The sequence below is a fragment of the Typopeltis vanoorti genome, chromosome 4 (assembly GCF_054136105.1).
Source record: "Typopeltis vanoorti isolate ZY-2024b chromosome 4, IOZ_Tvanoo_1.0, whole genome shotgun sequence".
Taxonomy (NCBI): Eukaryota; Metazoa; Arthropoda; class Arachnida; order Uropygi; family Thelyphonidae; genus Typopeltis; species Typopeltis vanoorti.
In genome coordinates this window covers 33,273,432-33,294,479 of record NC_143552.1, presented here as the reverse complement: position 1 = coordinate 33,294,479, position 21,048 = coordinate 33,273,432, and the positions used below count along the sequence as shown (strand labels likewise).

The window sequence follows — 21,048 nt, the reverse complement described above, 5'->3', positions numbered from 1 at the left end:
TTGAACAATACAAATCTCTGCAATAATTTCAGATGAAAAAAAAAAAAAAAAATTCAGAAAAGCTTGTTTTTCCCTACCTCCTCAGATTAAATATGCAACAAGTATCATACATGTTCTATATTTAAAGATTTATAATCTTATTAATTGAATTTTTTTGTTACCCAGTCTACTTCGGGTTTCTGAAGAGGACCACAACTGAGTTGCTATATCTTAAGCAAAAGCATAAGAACATACACTTCATATATAATTATAAGAATAATATATGTATATATCATTTTTACACATAAATTTCTCTCACCTCACAAATATCATTTGCTACTGCAAACTCCTATGTAATGGCTGGATGACTAATTCAATGGACAATAATTTAGTAGCGTTTTACATGTCACACAACGAAAATAACAAATCAGGAATATATTCTGAACATATATTCAGAAATGATGGGTAAGAGGAGAATAACTAGTATGTGAGTGAAATGTAGTGTTAGACTACAGAATGAAATTTACTATTTTCTACTTGTAACTTACTACAACAATAATAAATTAGAAGCCAAGATATTCATACATTATTCCAACAAATTCATAAATATAACACATTAATGCCACATATACAAGCAAGATGATTCAAGAAGTATATAGTATCTGAAAGAATATAAATTCAATACCATAACCCTTTTAGCTTTACAACCTGCTATATATTTCCGTGATCTTTAAACCAGAACAAATTTCAATTTCAGTGGCTTCAGCAACTTGGATCATCTTCAGCTGGTGGCAACTTGTTAAAGGTTGATGTATCTTCACTATCACTTGGGTTAACAGACTCATTTTCAATTTCAGCTAATGCTGCAGCCAACAGTTTCTGCAGTTTGGGAGGAAGACTATCATCATCAGTAGATTCAGAATGGGTACTGTGAACACGGGAGTGAAAAACCATATCAGAGCTTCCTGGGTGTTTTGAAGATTTCCACATTGTAAGTTCAGAGTCACTATGTAGTCCTGTTCCATGGTGAAATGGTGATGTTACGGGTGTGCTCAGATGAGAATCACTATAGTGGCTCATGCTACTACTGATGCTTGAACTTCTGATATATCTTTCTGCAAAGTCAAAGAGACAATCAACATTCAGACAAATAAAACATTACTAAGTAATTAATAAATTATTTTCCATCATACCATCTTGCTCATGCTATTATTAACTTTCCAATTTACTTTGCCACCTTTATTAAAAATTGTGCATAAATAGTTGAAATGTTTTACTTGTTCCGTAGGTTCTCTATTGAAAACACAGTTGACGTTTTCCATGTTTCTACCTGCTTTCATAGTTTTTCGATTACCGATTTTCACAAGTTTGTTACATTAGTTATTCCATTTAGCACTCTGATAATTGGTATAGCATTTATTTGGGAGCATAACATAATCTGCATAAAGTAAAAAAGAGAGGAGTTGAATATTTTTTATTTTGATAACAGAAATTTTTAGATGAAATGTGTGAAGAAAAAGGAGTGCAGTTTGTTAATGTGTGGAATGAGTTAGAAGGAAGAAGTAAACTGTATAAGAGTGATAGACTGCATTTGAATGGTTTTGGTGTGATTCATTTGGAGAGACTGCTGCTGGAAGGAAGAGTAATGAGTGCAGATAATGAATCTGAGCAAGTAAGGAGTGATATCAAAGAGCAGGAGACTAAGGAAGGATGGATTGAAAGTGTGCTTATGAATATGAAGAAGTAGATAGCATGAGTTTAGAGAATGAGAGAACAAGTGTGCAAAAGGCTCCAAGAGGATGTGAATGTGTTTGTGGACAAAATGGAAAGGGGATGACCTGGGATGTAGGGAAATCAATTTGAAGAAGGTTCTGGAGAAGGTAAGGAGAAAAAGAAATGGCTCAAGGAAGGTATGGAGAAGCCATACCTAATAAGTGGTATCAGTGAAACTTGTTATACATCCAGGAATGCGCTATTATGGTTGTATACGAATGTTAGAAGTATTAGAAACAAGGGAAATGAAATGGTTGCATTGATTGAGTTTATTCACTCAAAAATTATTGGAATAAGTGAGACATGGTTTGATGAGGATGACATCCTGACAGGAATAGAGATGGTAGGGTACGATGTATTTTGTGAAAATAGAAAAGGCAAAAAGGGAAGTGGAGTGATATTGATGACAGAAAAATAGTAATGTCTATGAGATGCAAGGGGAAAATAATGGTAGTGGTTTTGAGGCAGTATGGTGTGAGGTAGAACTGAATAGAATGAAATACTTTGTTGGATGTTGCTATAGACCTGGTAATGTGGAGGGTAGTGACCAGGAAACATATAAGCAAATTAGCCAAGAAAATAGGAAAAGGGTGATCATTATGGGTGATTTTAATTATGGCAATATAGACTTTGATGACAAGGTAGCAATTGGAAGTGAAGAAAATGATTGTCTAAAGTTTTTGAGGGACAATTACCTCAGGCAGTACCAACAGAGGGCACACCAGGATTGAGGGGGTTGGATTTGATAATCTAATTTGAAGCAATGTCTAAATGTATTTCAAAGGTCAGAAGGTTAAATAATGTGGGTGTGAAATAGATGAATGAAGAGATTAAGCACACAATACAGAGAAAAAAGGCACTATGAAGGCAACATAAGAGGAGCAGTAATAATCAATTCCATGAGAATACAAAGAACAGGCAAGAGGGGCGACTCAGTTCATAAGGGTAGCAAAAGTTCAGTATGAGCAGCAGTTAGTTAATGAAGCTAAAAAAAAGTCCTAGGGAGTTCTTTCTATATGTAGCCAGAAAAAAAAAAAAAAAAAAAGATTATGGCAGGATGGCATTGATTGGAGAAAGCAGAGGGTATAGTTGAGATATTTAATGAGCAATTCATAAAGGTCTTTCATCCTTGTGAATGTGACATCATGGAGAGTTTAACACGTTCGCTCCCAACTACGAGTATACTCGTAGTTCGTATATGAGCTTCACAAGCCAACTACGAGTATACTCATATGTCGATTTACCGACCTCCTATGCCAAACACGAGTTATCCCTTTGTATAATTACCTTAATTTGGACCCCTTGTATTCTGAATAATGCGGAGAGCATGTCTGGGGACTTGGTAGAAGAGAAATAATTTTGACTAAAATATAGTATATTGTGTATATGCCTCAGATGCCAACTACGAGTATACTCGTAGTTCGTATATGAGCTTCACAAGCCAACTACGAGTATACTCGTATGTTGATTACCAACCTCGTATGCCAAGCGTGAGTTAATCCGTCGTATAACACGTAATTTGTATATCAATTTAAACTAGTAAAATCAATAAAAATAAAAACCAATCAGTGAAATAAAAAAGCACTCAGTAAAATAAAAAAAAAACAATTTATTCAAATTAAGAATGGTACATTTTAAAACACTTTTCCTCGAGATTACTCGTAGTGACCTTGAAGATGGGAGTGATACGAGATTACTCGTAGTTGGCGTATGAAACAAAATTCTGTCTGATAAACCGGCTATGAGATTACTCGTAGTGACCTGGAAGATGGGAGTGATACGAGATTACTCGTAGTTGGCGTATGAAACAAAATTCTGTCTGATAAGCCGGCTACGAGATTACTCGTAGTGACCTTGAAGACGCGAAAAGCGCTTGGCGTGCGGGAACAAACTATGACTGAGTAGCGTGGCAGCGAACGTGTTAATAGATAGCAGTGAATAATGCGGAGGAAACTGAGTGAGGAAAAGGTATATGGAGAATTAAGCAAACTTGATGTTAATATGGTATTATTTCTGGAAAATTTTAATTTTTATGGCTTTTGCTTGTTAATTGTTTGTAAGTCTTATGATAATAATGCTGTACTGGCAAAGATTGTACTGCTTATAAAGGAACTTACAGAACTCAAGCATCAAATTATAGACTAATCTTTGATGGACAGTACGGATTTGCTAAAGGGAGAGGTCATGTTTTGGTAATCTACTTCTTACAATAAGGTAACAGCAGCATTCGATGTGGGAGTTGGATACACTGTAGTATACTTAGACTTTGTAAAGGCTTTTAATAGATTAACGCATGATAAGTTGATAGTCAAATAGTAACAGATGAGGTTGGATATTAGACTACTGCACTGGATCGGAGATTAGCTGTCTGACAGGTATCAACAAGTTGTATATTGGGAGTGCCATAGCCCAGAAGAGAAAAGTCATTAGTGGTGTGCCTTAGGGGTCTGTTTAACCTGTATAATGATATTGGGGAAGATTTGAATGGGGATATTCAGATGATGCAAAGTTGAGATGAACTATGAACAGCAGAACAGATGTTGTAGCCTTACAAGAAAAGTTGAATAGACTGTGCGAATGGGTGCAGGACTAGGGATCCCAGTTCAATGTTGCAAAATGTAAGGTTTTAAAATTTGGAAAACAAAGATGAGATCTAGAATTTACTCTTGTGGGAATATATTGTTGGAGATGGAGGAAATAAGATATCTTGGGGTGATAGTGGATAAGGACCTGAAATTGTCCTTATCCACCTTATTCACAATATTGCCAAAATTGTGAGAACAACACAATAAATTCTGGCAAAGATGCAGAGGACAGTAACTTATATAAGTAAGATGATTCTATTTCCATTGTATAAGGCTCTAATTAGGCCACATATGGACTACTGCACACAGATTTGGTCACCTGTTTTTCAAAAGGATGAAAGGATGTTGGAAAGGATCCAGAAGTGACTGACCTAAATAGCTTCTGATCTCTGGAATGTTGAATATGAAGAAAGGTTGAGATGATGATGCAATTTGCAAAGTCTAGTGGATAGGAGGAAGAGGAATGACATGACAATGTATAAGTTGACAAGAGGTTGTTATAAGATTAATGTTGGAAAGGTTTTTCAAAGGTAGGAGATTAGAGAACAAGAGGTCATCTCTGGAAGCTGTATAAGGAGAGTGTGAACAGGGAAGTGAGAAGAATTTTTTTTTTTTTTTTTTTTTCGTGCATGGAGAGTTGCAAACGATTGGAATGTATTGCCTGAGAGTGTGGTGTCTTTAGAGAATTTGAATGTGTTTAAAGCTGCATGTATGTCAAAAGGCCTCTTAGATGAGTCTGTGACTCCATGGAGTCTTAGAATAATAATAATAATAATAACACCATTTGAAACCTCATAATGTGAAAGAAAGGATAAATATGGATGATGAATAAGAGTACAAGTGGTATGTACACCTAATATTACATCAGATCATCTGGCTGTCTAGAGAGCACTTTAGAGGCTATAGGTATAGGCTCTAAAATGCTCTTTACAATGTCTAATTTACATCATATAACTGAAGGGTTGCAAACAGCTTTTCTCTTGGCACCTTATTATGCATCTTTTCCAGATCTACAGAACTTAACACACATATCCTTGTTATATTCAGTGATTTCTTGATTGTTTTTCTTGAAGTAAAAATCTCATTTTGATAACTATTTGGTATAGCTCAGCTTGTTCTTCCCAACATTTCCCTACACAATGTTTACTAGCCACATCTCAGGTATATCATAAATTGTGCTTGTAACATTAAGTAGAGAATTCTTCTGTAATTCCCATATTCGGTTTTATTTCTTTCTCTTTTTATAGATGAATATGTGTGTGATCTATTTTAATAACCAGAATTCAATTCTCTGCATATACAGGTAGGTCTCAATTAATGAATCCCGTGAAGTGGTCATATTATTCAAATTTACACAATTTGAACTTATTATATGTAAAATATGGTAATTGATTCCAGCTCAACAGAAATAGGCAATGAGAAATTTTTTTAAATATAAGTTTTTATATGTTTATTAATGAAATATTACAGTAAATGATAAAAAGAATATACTTATAATTCAAATTTAATGTTAACAAAGTTACAGAGGAGTTAGAGAAAGAGAGAAAATAAAAACAAAAGTATTCTAAATATCATTCCTGAAGGTAAGCTGACACTGACAAAAACATCTTTATTGTCTTTTGAAATATTTTAGCAGCGTAGACCAAACTGTTTTTTTCTTTCCTAGAAATGCAAGTTCTGGAAAGCATCCTTTTCCAGAATAAATTGGTTTCATCCATGTTAAATATTTGGTGATCAGTGTATCTACCATCGATTATTTTTTTAAAAACATTAGGATATTTAGATGCCGTGTACTCATTTGCACTGGTCATCTCATTGCCAATTTTAATATTATGCAGCTGAACCCGATTTTTAAATTGATCAAACCAACACTTGCATTAAACATTTCTTATACTTCATCATCTTTTTCTTTCACTCTCTTAAACAAATTTAAAGCTTTTGTCTAAATGGCTGCTCTGCTTAGGAGAATGCATTTTTAATTGCAATCTCCAATCCATACAGTTAAAAGATGCTCTATTTCAATCTTTGTAACATGTCTATTCCTTGTAGGTGTTTGCAAGCTATAAAAAGCTGATTCAAATTTATCTTTTTCTTTTATTCATCCTGCATTTTTTAAAATATTCTGTACCACAGATTCAATTATTCTGACATCTGATTCAATTTTAGTGTTGCTATGACCACATTCATGCTGTTTAATGACATCAAATTTTTGTTCTAATGTAATAACCAGACTTCTTCTTTAGTGCTCAGTGTTTTTATCGGAAGAAATATATCATTTGTTCATTTTGTTAAGAGTACTTCTTAAAAATGATTAAAACAAATCACGAAAACTAATGTGCAGTCTGAAGTAGCAGAATCGAAAACCTTAATGGTAACTCCATAACCCAGATCTATTCATGTGCTAGCCTTGCATTAAGTGAATTTTGGTTTGCATTAAACATGACCTGGTATCATTGTACAACTTACATTAAATCGAATATTACCTTATTTGAACTCGCACTAATTGCCACCTAGCTGTATATTATGGGTACCATATTTAGTTTATTCATTATATCTTTTGTTTTTCATCTGGTTCAGTAGCATATATATTCCAGTTCTCATAAATTTTATTTCAACTGATGCAAGCCACTGTTTCATCTTGTTTTCTGATATCCAGGCTTCTTTCTCATACGTAAGTAATGGTCTTGCTAATGTCTTGTATGTGCTGTGCTCTGTTGTACTTTTAAAGTTTACTATTAATGTCCTTTTCTTATTTGTAAAGCAAATTATAACCAAGAGAGCTAAAAACACTAACTCAGGAACTCTATTTCCAATATATGTTTTACTTCATATCAGTTTCTTTCCTTAAAAGGCAATAATTTTGGCTTCTTTTTTTTCTAATATGGAAAGATCAACATTTCCATATTAAATTTTTCAGCAATAAGGTTTAAATTATGTACAAAATATTGTGATTCATATTCATTATTGGCTAGAACCTAATAATTTGCATATAACAGTGTGTCAATCACTGTATAATAGAATATTGCTATGAACTGTAAGTCTTGAATGTATTTCAATTACATTGAACAGCAATGGTGATAGAGAGCAGTCTTGTCAGACATCATGATTTACTGGTTTCCAATTTGAAATTTTCAGTTCCTAATTTCAGCGCTATGAAGTTACATCTACAAAGACAGTAAATTGATACTATTATTTGGTTTGAGATTTCATCATCAGCGAATATTTCTAAAAGATGATTTCTAATCTACTGAATTCTTTATGCTTTTCAATAAATTATTTCAAAGAAAAAGTAACCATCTGTGCAAGATATACCCTTAAGAAATCCATTTTCTTCCTCACTTATCTTGTCGCTATTATGACACTCTAGTTTGTTATTTATAATTTTTGCCAATTTATTTTGGAATAAATGACTAATGCTTTCTGCCGTATTGAAGAATCTGAATCAAGAAACAAGATTGAATTTTCTTAAATTTCTCTCTAAATTATATATGAAATTATTCCAGCTTTCTCTGTGTCTTTTCCCTACTTACTATGACATTCAATTTCATCACCAATTGATCTCATTGATAAATACTACTTGAAACTGTTTCTTTATCTTCTAAAACATCCTTATCCTACTGTCTAAGACCTCTTTTATGATACCAAGCACGGTGCTTCCTGTGATGTCCAAAGTGCTTCTGTCGGCCCTTGAAAATCTGAGGGAGAGTGTGTGCCGGACTGGACCCATATCCGCAACAGGCCTCCAAGGTGAACAGTCTCTAGTCGATAGAATAATGTAGGTAAGGGAAGTCGGTAAGACGGATCCGTAATCTAGAGACAAGGATTGGCTCTGAGGACTGGGCCGGTCAGGCTGGGGTCTGAAGCGGGTATGGCACAGCACTGGGACTGGGTGAAACTGCCAAGTGATGGAATGGTTGAGCCTGGACAAGAATCAGGGCTTCTCATGGAATGCCTCAGCTGTGTGGCACGGAATAAGGAAATCCAACTGTCTAATTAAAGCAAAGCAAACTGAGATGGCAGTTTGATAGTGTTGCTGCCAATGAGGTTTCTGCCCAGCAATCAGAATGTTTAAATGAAAAAATACCAATCAAGATCGCAGGTAATTGGCGGGAGTAAACATGACTCTCCTTGAGGTAAACATGTTGGATCAAGCCCTAGTTCATGCTGTCTGTATAAATCATCAGGGAAAACCTGATGAGTGCTGATAGCACACTTTGAAAATCCTGGTGAACTACTTTCGTGATACCAGGTCTGACCGGCCTAGTTGCAAAATACAAGAAGGATTAGGCCATGGTGCTGTCTTTAACGTGGGGAATTGCCATCCTACCCATGCACCTATGCACACGAGCTTATCATAGGGAATTTGGCTATCTAGCGACCATTGTTAGATCCAAGGAGAGGTGTGCTCCATTAATCCAACACCCTTCCCCAGTACTTGTTGGGAACTTTCTTTCGGAATGTCTAGCGATGGTTGTCTCATTGGGTTGAGTTGGTGGTTCAATAGGATAAACCTGTGACAAATGTATTATTCTGTGAGATGAATATAAATATATCTGAAGTTCCCAAATAGGACTAGCTGCAAATATAGCTACTAGATGTAAGATAGAGTAAGTTAGACTTAAGGTAGTACTTAAGTTACATTAAGATGGGAAGAACAAGAAATCATGTGCTTGGTGAAATATTTATGAAAGACGTAGAAAAGGTGCAAATTAGTGCCTTGAGCATTGAAAGGCAATGCTAACCAGAGTTACTTTCATACTGCTATGGTGCAACCGCTCTGGCGATGAGGCCACTAGAACAGAAGCATTAAGGCAGCCATTGAGACTATGCGGGCACCAAATCGTCGACAGTAGACCTAGGTGCTGGTCTGGGTGTCGTGCCTAGAAGAGCAGCCACCATACTGCGATCTATTGAGACTCATCTGTTTCAATATTTCAAAAATGTTGGGACGATGACTGTATATCTATATCAAAAATCTGGGAAAGTCTAATCAAGATTACTCATTAATTTTTTTTTTTCAATCATGTCTCTACTTCAAAATATTCCGTTTCATACTTAGTGATATAACATCACACGGCGTGTTCTATTTTTAACGATCTATTGCTAGTATTCTAGCTTGTATTTTATTTTTTTATTTTTTAAACTGTTCTTGTAATACCACTGAAGATGGTCTGCTATTTCCAGACTGAAATATTTAGTTAAATAAATATCTTTCTTATGTTTACGTGAATATATCATTCAATCTTATGTCACAAGTATCCTTAAAACAGCAAAATTTGTAAATCTGCTGATATTTTTAACTCTGGGGAATGCAAAAAGCCCCTTTGTATTAGGATCTTTTCAAAGACTGACTTTGAAGCAAATGCCTCTTCTTTAATTTCTCCTTTCATTATTCTCAACCATCGTGGAGAAAATTGAATTGGTGAGTTAAACAGAAAGTGATCAGTTTCCGATTGAAAGCATCTAAAAGCCCTTGTATCAAGAACAACTTTGACTAATTTGTTATTTACTATTATACAGTGTATTATTGATCTGAGTCCTCTTGCAACCAAGTGTGATTATGACAATCTTTGTACCATTAATACATAATATTAAATTTTAATTTAATAAAATTTAGTAGCAACATATATTACTACTATGCAGGTATAAATTTTTTACAGCTTTGGTTAGAATACAGTCTATGCCAGCTGCCTTTCCATATTTCCAGTTTCTAATAGATTTTTCTACCTCAAGATAGAATTGACAGGTACTCCTGACCACATGTCACTGTGACTGCATGTTTTCTACCACTGTTCCTGTTAATGTGCTTATTTCATTTAGTAATCTTTCAAATTACTCTAGACATCTAGAATATTGTTAAGTTAATGTTATCCATATTATCTGATTCCTTTGACAGTATTCTTTCTTTCATTTCTAAGCTTTTCAACATCCTCCAAAGCATTCTCTTACCATCATGATATTTGTCAGTGATATTCATATGACCCTGGGCAGAATGGGCAAAGCATGTTGGAAGCATATACTCCAGGTAAGGCTACCCTAGGCATGAAGATCATTCCACTGATCCCAGCTAAATGTTAACAGATGAGGACAAAAAATAGTAAGTGGCAGCAGTCTTGTTATTAGTTACAAAATGGTTGCAAAACTATGATAGAGAAAACAATGGGAAAGCATTGCACAATTTTCCCAAGAATAATACTATGGAGAGGAAACTTCATACCATGGCCTTGAGTTCCCACCATCTCTTTAATGGGACAAGGGTGCCAAGAATCCCTGGGCAAAATACAGTGAATCTACATAATGAAGAAATGAGAAAAAATACAGTAAATTAACTAGAGTGGAGAAGGATATCAGGAATATAAAGAAATACCAATGCAGACTGGAACTTGGAAAGTGGGAGCAATGTTGAAAGTAGGAAAATTAGAAGAACTGAAAGAACAAGCAAGAAAAAAGAAAAGGTGTAGGTGAAAAAAAACGATGTTACTGGAGTGAAAGCCATAGAATCATCTTTGACAGGTGGCCCCTAGTTCTCTGACTACTTGTCATATATTGAAAACTTTTTTGTGCATCAATTTTATAAATCCCTTTTAATATCTTAAAAGTTTCTATCATATCCCCTCTTTTCCACCTATCAACTAAACTTTGTAACCTACAAACCTTCAACCTATCCTCATAGGGAGCATTCCACAGACCTGTGATGAGTGTCTAAACTCATCTTTGAATCTTCTCTCCCACCTCTTAGTCCCTAAGAAACCCAGGTGACCAAATCTGTGCAACAGTAGTCAAGATGTGACCAAATAAAGAAGGATAATAGCTTCCCTACCTTTCTTGTTAACATGTTTTTCAACATCCAAGTAATCCTTTGAGTCATTTTACCAACTTTTTCAATATAAAGAGTTTCTTTAAGAGTTTAGTTTCGGTGTTTTCTTTTTCTTTTGAATTTAAGAGTTTTAACCACTCAGAGAGTGTGAGGAAGAAAGTAAAGTAAACACACACACACACACACACACACACACACACACACACACACACACACACACACACACACACACACACACACACACACCAGTGATTACATACTAGTCAAGAAGAGATACAGAAACCAAATAAGTCATATTACAGCAGCCCAGAAGTAGTGAAATAGAGGGTGACCATTCACTTGTTATTGTAAAATGTAAAATAAAACATAAGAAAATACACAGAATAAGGAGGAGAAAATGGAAAATATTAAACTACTACCTCAGGTATAAAAATGAATTTAAAAACGAAATAGACCATATGCTTGAGATGAGTAGTGAAAAAGACTGGACAATCACCATGGAAATAACTAAAAGATCAGCAGATAAAGTGTTAGGATTTACAAAATTACAACCACAAAAGCCTTGGATTACAAATGAGATACTTAATTTAATAGAAGAATGAAATAAAGCAAGGAAAAAGAAGACTGTAGAAGGCAAGAAACAGTATCAAAAACTAAGAAACAAGATTAAGGAAGATTGCAAAAAAAAAAAGCAAAGGAGAACTGAATAGAAAAAAATATGTAAAAAGTTTAACATAAATTAAAAACAGGGGGAAAGAACTAACAAAGCATAACATATAATTCTGCACCTGCCTAAAATCCCAAAACAAAAATAAAATACCAGTAGACAACAAAAAAAAAAAAAAAAGGAAAAATTACTTACTACTAACAGTAACTGGTAATTAATTTACGGAATTAACAACACATATAAAGTAAATTAATTAAAGATAACTTTAATGAATCACTTCTATATTTCGACAATGTCACATTGTCTTCTTCAGGAACATAAAGATATGGTATGTGCACTACAGGAACTAACAAAGCAAATGAGGCAGAAATTAAGACACTAATTTTGTTCCTAAAGTCCTAATGGTGCCCTCTTGCGGGCTAATTTGGTAGTCTTGGCCGTTGGGCTGAAGTTCTCATAATGAAAGTCTCCCAAATTTGGGGCAGTTTCATGCACCCAAATTTGTTGAGGTTAGGAACGTTTTTTAGAGCTGCTGAAGATTCTTTGAATAATCTTTCGTATTTAAACTTGCTGCGATGGATTATTTTTGTCTTCTTCCAACGAATTTTATGGTGGGTATCTAAGGCATGGTCTGCCAGCCCAGAGCGGCTGTACTGGTGAAACCGGATGTAGTCTTGGTGTTCTGAAATCCTGATATTTGTTGTTCTGCCTGTTTGGCCAAAGTAGGACAATTTGCAGCTGCAAGGGACCTGGTATACACCAGGTAGGTCTAGGGGAAGTGGTTGGTCTTTGGTAGAGCGGATAAGGGATGCCAACTTTTTATATGGTCTGTAACAGGAAGTAAGGTCATATTTCTTGAGGATATTAGTTATTTTTTCAGAGGTGCCCTGGATGTAGGGGATAGTGATAGACTTGGTGTAGTCTTTATTGTTGAGGGGGGGAGGGGGGTTGTGGTTTTCAGGTTTTAGTATTTTTTGGATTTTTTTGGGGTTATAGCCATTGGCTAAGAAAGTGTTGAGGATGTGGTTTAGTTCTATAGTCAGGGCCTTGTCATCTGAGCAGATTAATTTTGCCCTGTTATATAGTGTTTTTATCACCCCATATTGTTGTGAGGGGGGGGGGGGGATTGCTGGTGAATGTATCTGCCAGTGTGGGTGGGTTTTCTGTAAACAGAGAAAACCAAAGATCCATCAAGCTGGCGGGTGATTAAAGTGTCTAGGAAGGGTAGGGTGTTGTTTTCCTCTTTTTCTAAGGTGAACTGGACTCTGGGATGTTGGTTGTTTAAGTGTGTTAGGAAGGAGTGGAGTGAGTCTGAGCCATGTGGCCAAATAGCAAACACATCATCCACATAACGAAGCCAAATAGTGGGTTTTTGTGGGGCGGAGTTTAAGGCTTTTTCTTCAAATGTCTCCATAAAGAAATTGGCCAAGGGTGGGGAAAGTGGTGAACCCATGGCTGTCCCCTCTATCTGTTTGTAGAACTTTCCTTGCCAAACGAAATAGCCTGAGTTCATTGTGAACTGAAATAGGGCTGAGATATCGGGAGGAAACTTGGCTTGGATGAGCTCAAAGGTTTCTTTGAGTGGGACATTAGTGAATAGGGAGGAGACGTCAAAACTGACCATTATGTCAGTGTGTTGGAGTGTGAGGTTTTCTATACTGGCTTTAAAGTGGGCCGAGTTTTTTATGTATGATGGTGTGTTGCCAGTGTAGTGTGTGAGCGTTTTGGCTAAATGTTTGGCTAATTTATATGTGGGGGAATCAATGCCAAACGAATATACAGCCCTACAAGAATTAAAAAACAACAAAAAAATAGTAATCACCAAAGCTGATAAGGGAAGCGCCACTGTGGTACTCAATCAAAAAGACTACAAAGGTAAGCTAAATTCTTTAATACGAGACCGTACTACTTACCTCCCCATTGAATATAATCCGACCAGCTCTCAGATTAGAACTATCCACAGACTCCTTAAGAAAGTCACTTCTTGGCCTGTGGAAGTCACCAACAAGCTTAAACCTTATAACTCTAGACCCCCCCGATTATATGGACTCCCAAAAATACATAAACAAAATGTGCCATTACGTCCCATAGTGGATGGCATTGATTCCCCCACATATAAATTAGCCAAACATTTAGCCAAAACGCTCACACACTACACTGGCAACACACCATCATACATAAAAAACTCGGCCCACTTTAAAGCCAGTATAGAAAACCTCACACTCCAACACACTGACATAATGGTCAGTTTTGACGTCTCCTCCCTATTCACTAATGTCCCACTCAAAGAAACCTTTGAGCTCATCCAAGCCAAGTTTCCTCCCGATATCTCAGCCCTATTTCAGTTCACAATGAACTCAGGCTATTTCGTTTGGCAAGGAAAGTTCTACAAACAGATAGAGGGGACAGCCATGGGTTCACCACTTTCCCCACCCTTGGCCAATTTCTTTATGGAGACATTTGAAGAAAAAGCCTTAAACTCTGCCCCACAAAAACCCACTATTTGGCTTCGTTATGTGGATGATGTGTTTGCTATTTGGCCACATGGCTCAGACTCACTCCACTCCTTCCTAACACACTTAAACAACCAACATCCCAGAGTCCAGTTCACCTTAGAAAAAGAGGAAAACAACACCCTACCCTTCCTAGACACTTTAATCACCCGCCAGCTTGATGGATCTTTGGTTTTCTCTGTTTACAGAAAACCCACCCACACTGGCAGATACATTCACCAGCAATCCCCCCCCCCCCCTCACAACAATATGGGGTGATAAAAACACTATATAACAGGGCAAAATTAATCTGCTCAGATGACAAGGCCCTGACTATAGAACTAAACCACATCCTCAACACTTTCTTAGCCAATGGCTATAACCCCAAAAAAATCCAAAAAATACTAAAACCTGAAAACCACAACCCCCCTCCCCCCCTCAACAATAAAGACTACACCAAGTCTATCACTATCCCCTACATCCAGGGCACCTCTGAAAAAATAACTAATATCCTCAAGAAATATGACCTTACTTCCTGTTACAGACCATATAAAAAGTTGGCATCCCTTATCCGCTCTACCAAAGACCAACCACTTCCCCTAGACCTACCTGGTGTATACCAGGTCCCTTGCAGCTGCAAATTGTCCTACTTTGGCCAAACAGGCAGAACAACAAATATCAGGATTTCAGAACACCAAGACTACATCCGGTTTCACCAGTACAGCCGCTCTGGGCTGGCAGACCATGCCTTAGATACCCACCATAAAATTCGTTGGAAGAAGACAAAAATAATCCATCGCAGCAAGTTTAAATACGAAAGATTATTCAAAGAATCTTCAGCAGCTCTAAAAAACGTTCCTAACCTCAACAAATTTGGGTGCATGAAACTGCCCCAAATTTGGGAGACTTTCATTATGAGAACTTCAGCCCAACGGCCAAGACTACCAAATTAGCCCGCAAGAGGGCACCATTAGGACTTTAGGAACAAAATTAGTGTCTTAATTTCTGCCTCATTTGCTTTGTTAGTTCCTGTAGTGCACATACCATATCTTTATGTTCCTGAAGAAGACAATGTGACATTGTCGAAATATAGAAGTGATTCATTAAAGTTATCTTTAATTAATTTACTTTATATGCGTTGTTAATTCCGTAAATTAATTACCAGTTATGTCTAACCAACGTATAAGTCTTACCACTACTACTAACAGTGATAGCAGAGAGAGAGAGAGATGGAAACAATGTCTTAAAGACTTATATGGCGAATAAAATATGAAGAGGGAAATCATCAAATCAGAATATACAAGTTGAAAAAGAAAGTCTTGTACCAGAGATACTGGATAAAGAAATTAAAAGGACACTTAATGAATTATCTAATTGGAAAACAACTGTAGTGAAAGAGGAAATACCTGCTGAAATTTTAAAAATTCTGGGAGATGCAACCCAACAAGCCTTATTCAAATTGAATAGGTTAATCTTTCAAGAGGGATAGGATGAACAGGAATTTTTTTTTCTATGCAAGTACGTTTGATGGCAACAATTTTGAAGAAAGAAAATGCAAGACTAAAAATTATTGAATGTTAAGTTTATTCAATCATACCTCAAAGATTATACTAAATATAGTGGGACATAGAATAAAATCAAAAATTGAAAACATCATACAAGAAATAGCAGAATATCAGCAAAATTGGCTACACCACATAGAAAGGATGAATAACAATAGGATTCCCAAATTAGCATATAAATATAAACCTACAGGAAGAAGAGACTGCAGACGTCCAAGATCAAGGTGGAAAGATCAACTTCATTTGCAGAGCAGGAACAGGGCATAAAAAGCCTATACCTGAATTGCTTAGACGAGGAGGAGGTGGAGATCAGTAAAGGAACTAGAGAAGCAATACTAGTCTTAAGGACAGCCTTAATAGATTGAAGCTCTGAAGTAAATAAAACTAAATAAATGACTTTAAATATTTTGAAAATGCACAATGGAACAAGCTTTTACAAATAATGAAGGCAATTGGAAATGACTGGAGAGATAGAAGACTAATTAAGAAACTCTATACCAGCCAGAAAATAAAGATCCATATACACGAAAATGAAGCAACTGCAGATAAAGAAAAGTGTAAGACAAAATTGTGCATTTATCACCATTACTTTTTCAACTTGTATGAGAATGCAATGAAATTAATAAAAAAAAAAAAGGAATGAAAAGGTAACTATAAGTGAAGTACAGATACATATGATATGCTTTGCTGATGATACAATTGTATAAACTGAGAATGAACAGGATTTAAGTTGGATATTATCTAATAACCATTATTTTTCAGGAAATAACAACATATACTAAAATATTAATTATAAAAACTTTAATTAATACTTTCCTATATTTTGGCAACATCATATTGCCATCATCAGGGATCACATAAAACAACGATATGTGCAGGCACAAATACTGGGCAAATGAGGCTGAAGAAAGGCAACCAAAGTCGGTCCTAGAGTCCTAAAATCAATTAGATTACATGCTATCTGGCTATGCTACGTAGATCGTGTGTTCTCCATTTGGCCTTATTTTATATCCAGGATCTTCACGTGGAGATCCTGGATATAAAATAATAAACTGGATCTTGGAGTGTTGATTGTTTAGATGTGTTAAGAAATTGTGGAGCATATTATCCAGGCCATATGGCCAAATGGAGAACACATCATCTATGTAGCATAACCAGACAGTGTGTAATCTAATTAGTTTAAAACTGGTAAGCTTGTCTCCTTACTTCTAGATCACTCTACCTACCTACCTCCCTATAGACTATGATCCCACCAGTACACAGATTGCAACACTCTATAGGGTCCAAATGGAGAACACATCATCTATGTAGCATAACCAGACAGTGTGTAATCTAATTAGTTTAAAACTGGTAAGCTTGTCTCCTTACTTCTAGATCACTCTACCTACCTACCTCCCTATAGACTATGATCCCACCAGTACACAGATTGCAACACTCTACAGGGTCCTTAAAAAGGTTACCTCTTGGACTGTGGAAGTGACAAAACAAACTAAAACCTTTTTACTCTAGACTCCCCTGGATATATGGACTACCAAAAATCCATAAACAAAATGTGCCATTACATCCCATTGTGGATGGCACTGATTCACTCACAAATTAGCCAAACATTTAGCCAAAGTGCTCACACAATATACTGGCAACACACCTTCATGCATAAAAAAACTTAGCTCACTTTAAAGACAGTATAAAAAACCTCACACTCCAACACAATGATATCATGGTCGGTTTTGATATCTCCTCTTTATTCACTAATGTTCCACTCAAAGATAAGATACCTTAGATCTCATCCAAGCCATGTTTCTTCCCGATATCTCAGCCCCATTTCAGTTCACCATAAACTCAGGCTATTTTGTTTAGCAAGGAAAATTCTACAAACAGATAGAGGAGATAGCCATGGATTCCCCTCTTTCTCCACCCCTGGCAAACTCCTTCATGGAGACTTTTGAAGAAAAAGCCTTAAACTCAGCTCCACATAAACCCACTATCTGGCTATGCTATGCAGATGTGTTCTCCATTTAGTCACATGGGCTGGATGTGCTCCACAATTTCTTAACACATATAAACAAGCAACATCCCAGGATCCATTTACCTTAGAAAATGAAAACAACAATAGTGTCCCATTCCTAGACACTCCAATTACACACCAGCCTAATGGATCCCTGGCATTCTCCATTTACAGAAAGCCTACACAATAGATACATTCACCAGCAGTCACTCTGCCCCCACCTCCAACAAAGTGGGATTATAAAAATCCTATATAACAGGAAAATTAATCAGTTCTGATAACAGTGCCCTAACCACTGAACTTGACCAAATCCTCAATACTTTCTTAGCCAATGGACTATTTCTTAGACAATCCCCCAAAAACCCTGTAATTGCAACCCCCCCTCCCCTTCCCCCTTCAGAGCAGAGATTACTTGAGATCTATCCATTCCATATATCCAGGACACATTCGAAAAACTTACAAAAATCCCAAGGAATTACGACCTTACAACCACTTACAGACCACATAAAAAATTGGCATCTCTTACCTGCTCCACCAAAGACCAGCCACATTCTCTAGACCTATCAGGCTATTGTAGTTGCAAACTGTCCTACTATGGCCAAACAGGCAGGAGAGCCAATATCAGAATTTCTGAACACATCCAGGCACTCAATGCTTGCTGACCATGCTTTGGACACCCACCCCAGGATAAGCTGGAAGAAGGCTATGCTATTACACCACAGCAAATATAAATATGATTCAAATCTGCCTCGGCCCTAAAAAACTTTCCAAACTTCAACAAATTTGGGTGCATGAGACTGTCCCAAATTTGGGAAGCATTAATCCTCAGATCTTCAGCTCAATGGCCAAGCCTACCCAATTTAGCCTACTAGACCTGACTTTGGTTGCCTTTCTTCAGCCTCATATGCCCAGTGTTAGTACCTGCGTACACATATAATTGTATTTTGTGATCTTGATGATGGCAATGTAATATTGCCAAAATATAGGAAAGTATTAATTAAAGTTTTTATAATTCATATTTTAATATATGTTATTTTCTGAAAAATAATGGTTATGAGTCACCAACGCATAAGCCTATCTACCAGAAGGATATTATCAAGGGCGAATGTTTATCTGATTATTTACTTAATATGTATGCAGAAAAAACTAAAATAATGGTGGCAGGTTCAAAAGAATAAAATAGGATAGATATAAAGTAAGAATATTGAACAAGTAAAATCATTCATATATCTTGGAGGAACTATTTAAGAAGATGTATGTTAATATATAAATAAGAATTGATATGGCAAAAGAATTATTAAAGGAAAAGAGATCATTTATTGCAGGTATGATAACTAAAAAGGCATGCAGAAAAGATTTATAAAAGAATTTGTCTGAAGCATATTCTAATATGGTTCTGAGACTTGGGGACTATAACAGCAGAAGACTGGAAAAGAATTGAAGCATTGGAAATTTACTGTATTATATATACTGTTGGAGAGTACTGCTAGGAGAAAACTGGAGGGAAAGAGGGAAAAAGCAAACCAATGAAGAAGTCTATAAATTAAAGATGCGAAGAAATTATATTCTTGATTTAATCCTGTATCCAAGTACTTTATCCAAGTAGCTTTAGTATCCCATAATACAATGCACATATTCTTATGGACTCTCATGTATAATGCTATGCATTATGAAAAGGGCCACTACCTAGACTGGTTTCGGCCTGTATGGAGGTCTCATCAGTGGGAGCCAGACACAGAAGTGATGCAAAGATTGAAGTAATGCTGAAGTCATAATTCCATATACAAGAAGTCAAAAAAGGTATCCCACCTTATTACTAAAATCCTCTGGATTAAAGAAAGATGTTTGAAAGTTTTTTCAATTGGTTATACTATAAATGAAAGATGTCAAGAAATTATATTCTTGGTTTAATCCTTTATCCAAGTGTATGCAAATAAAAATTTGCACATGAAGAAACATCACAGCTGGACTACTTATATACAGAGGCTAATGACTTCAAATTTATTGCCTTAGTATACCAAATGCATAGCACTATACATGTCTATAAGGATATGTGCATTGCATTATGGGATACTAAGGCAATTATGGACATGTATAATAACATTATACATGTCTGTAATGTTAAGTTGTGAATGAAGATATTTTATATGTTTTAATACTTCGTTCACATTTAACATAATCTACCATGTCATAAGCAAGACTTGTAAATATTATTTGTTGTTAGTCTCTTGCTTGTAATATATTATTCATATAAATGCTTTATGTTTTGTTTGTTATTAATTAATTATTTAATCTTAGAATATGTAATAATAATGAAAAGACTATATAAACATGTCATTCATTTTATTTTATTTATTCCTGTGTTAATATCATAAGAAGCTGTGCATATATATTATAAGAATTTGTATTTATCATATTTAAATGTATATGAATATGAATTGTAAAATATCCATTTATTTTGTTTCTGTATGTAAGAGTGATTTTATGTAATTCTTCTGATTGAATTTGATTGGCTGCTGAAGGCGAAACAGAGCTTGTTTTTAGTCAGCGCATGTTTAGAACGTGAAAAGGCAATGTATATGGAGAGAATCAAGCATATGTAAGCTGAACTGGTTAGAACTGGATTTTGGCAGGAAGAATGAAGGTATTTAATTGGAAAACGAAAGTAAAGAGAGAGGAGAAGCGTTCGGGACAGCAAGAAGGAAGTAATGGGTGGCAGTAAGGGGATTTGGAAATGCCGTAAATCGATTAAGAAAGGACTGGGAATTATTAGGCAATTCGGAATATTTCTACGGAATTCTAAAATTACAATGAATTCCAATTGTTCTGAGAAAGAATAGTGCAAGCTGAATTTAATGCATAGAAGAAAATAAGGAGTAAGTAGATTACCTAAAACGAGTGCGACAAGACTTGTGAAACTCTATGTTTAATATTTCAGTTATTATAGTGAAGATTTCTTTTGAATAGTGTTACTTCAAAGTAATAGTTAACTACAGTTTTAAGTGTGCCTATAGTAAATCCAGTCTGTAAAAGGTGTAACCCAGTAAGAGCAGTCCTTTTTATATTTCAGTGTGAAGAAATAAGAGTTAGATCTCACTGATATATCTTAACATTAACTGTGGCGTTCTACTAAAAATAGCCAAAGTATGGAGCTTTAAAGCGTTTCCC

General features: G+C 35.7%; 1 protein-coding gene across 1 annotated transcript in view; it reads right to left on the bottom strand.

The window, feature by feature from the left end:
- Positions 1 to 522: 522 nt before the first annotated feature.
- The window catches only part of LOC150107210 (coiled-coil domain-containing protein 149), a 182,645-nt gene continuing 162,119 nt past the window's right edge, over positions 523 to 21,048 (bottom strand). Inside the window, exon 12 of the mRNA XM_090391693.1 lies at positions 523 to 1,094. Within this exon, the coding sequence (XP_090247819.1) occupies positions 742 to 1,094 (353 nt within the window). The 3' untranslated portion in view covers positions 523 to 741. The remainder of the gene's footprint in view (positions 1,095 to 21,048) is intronic.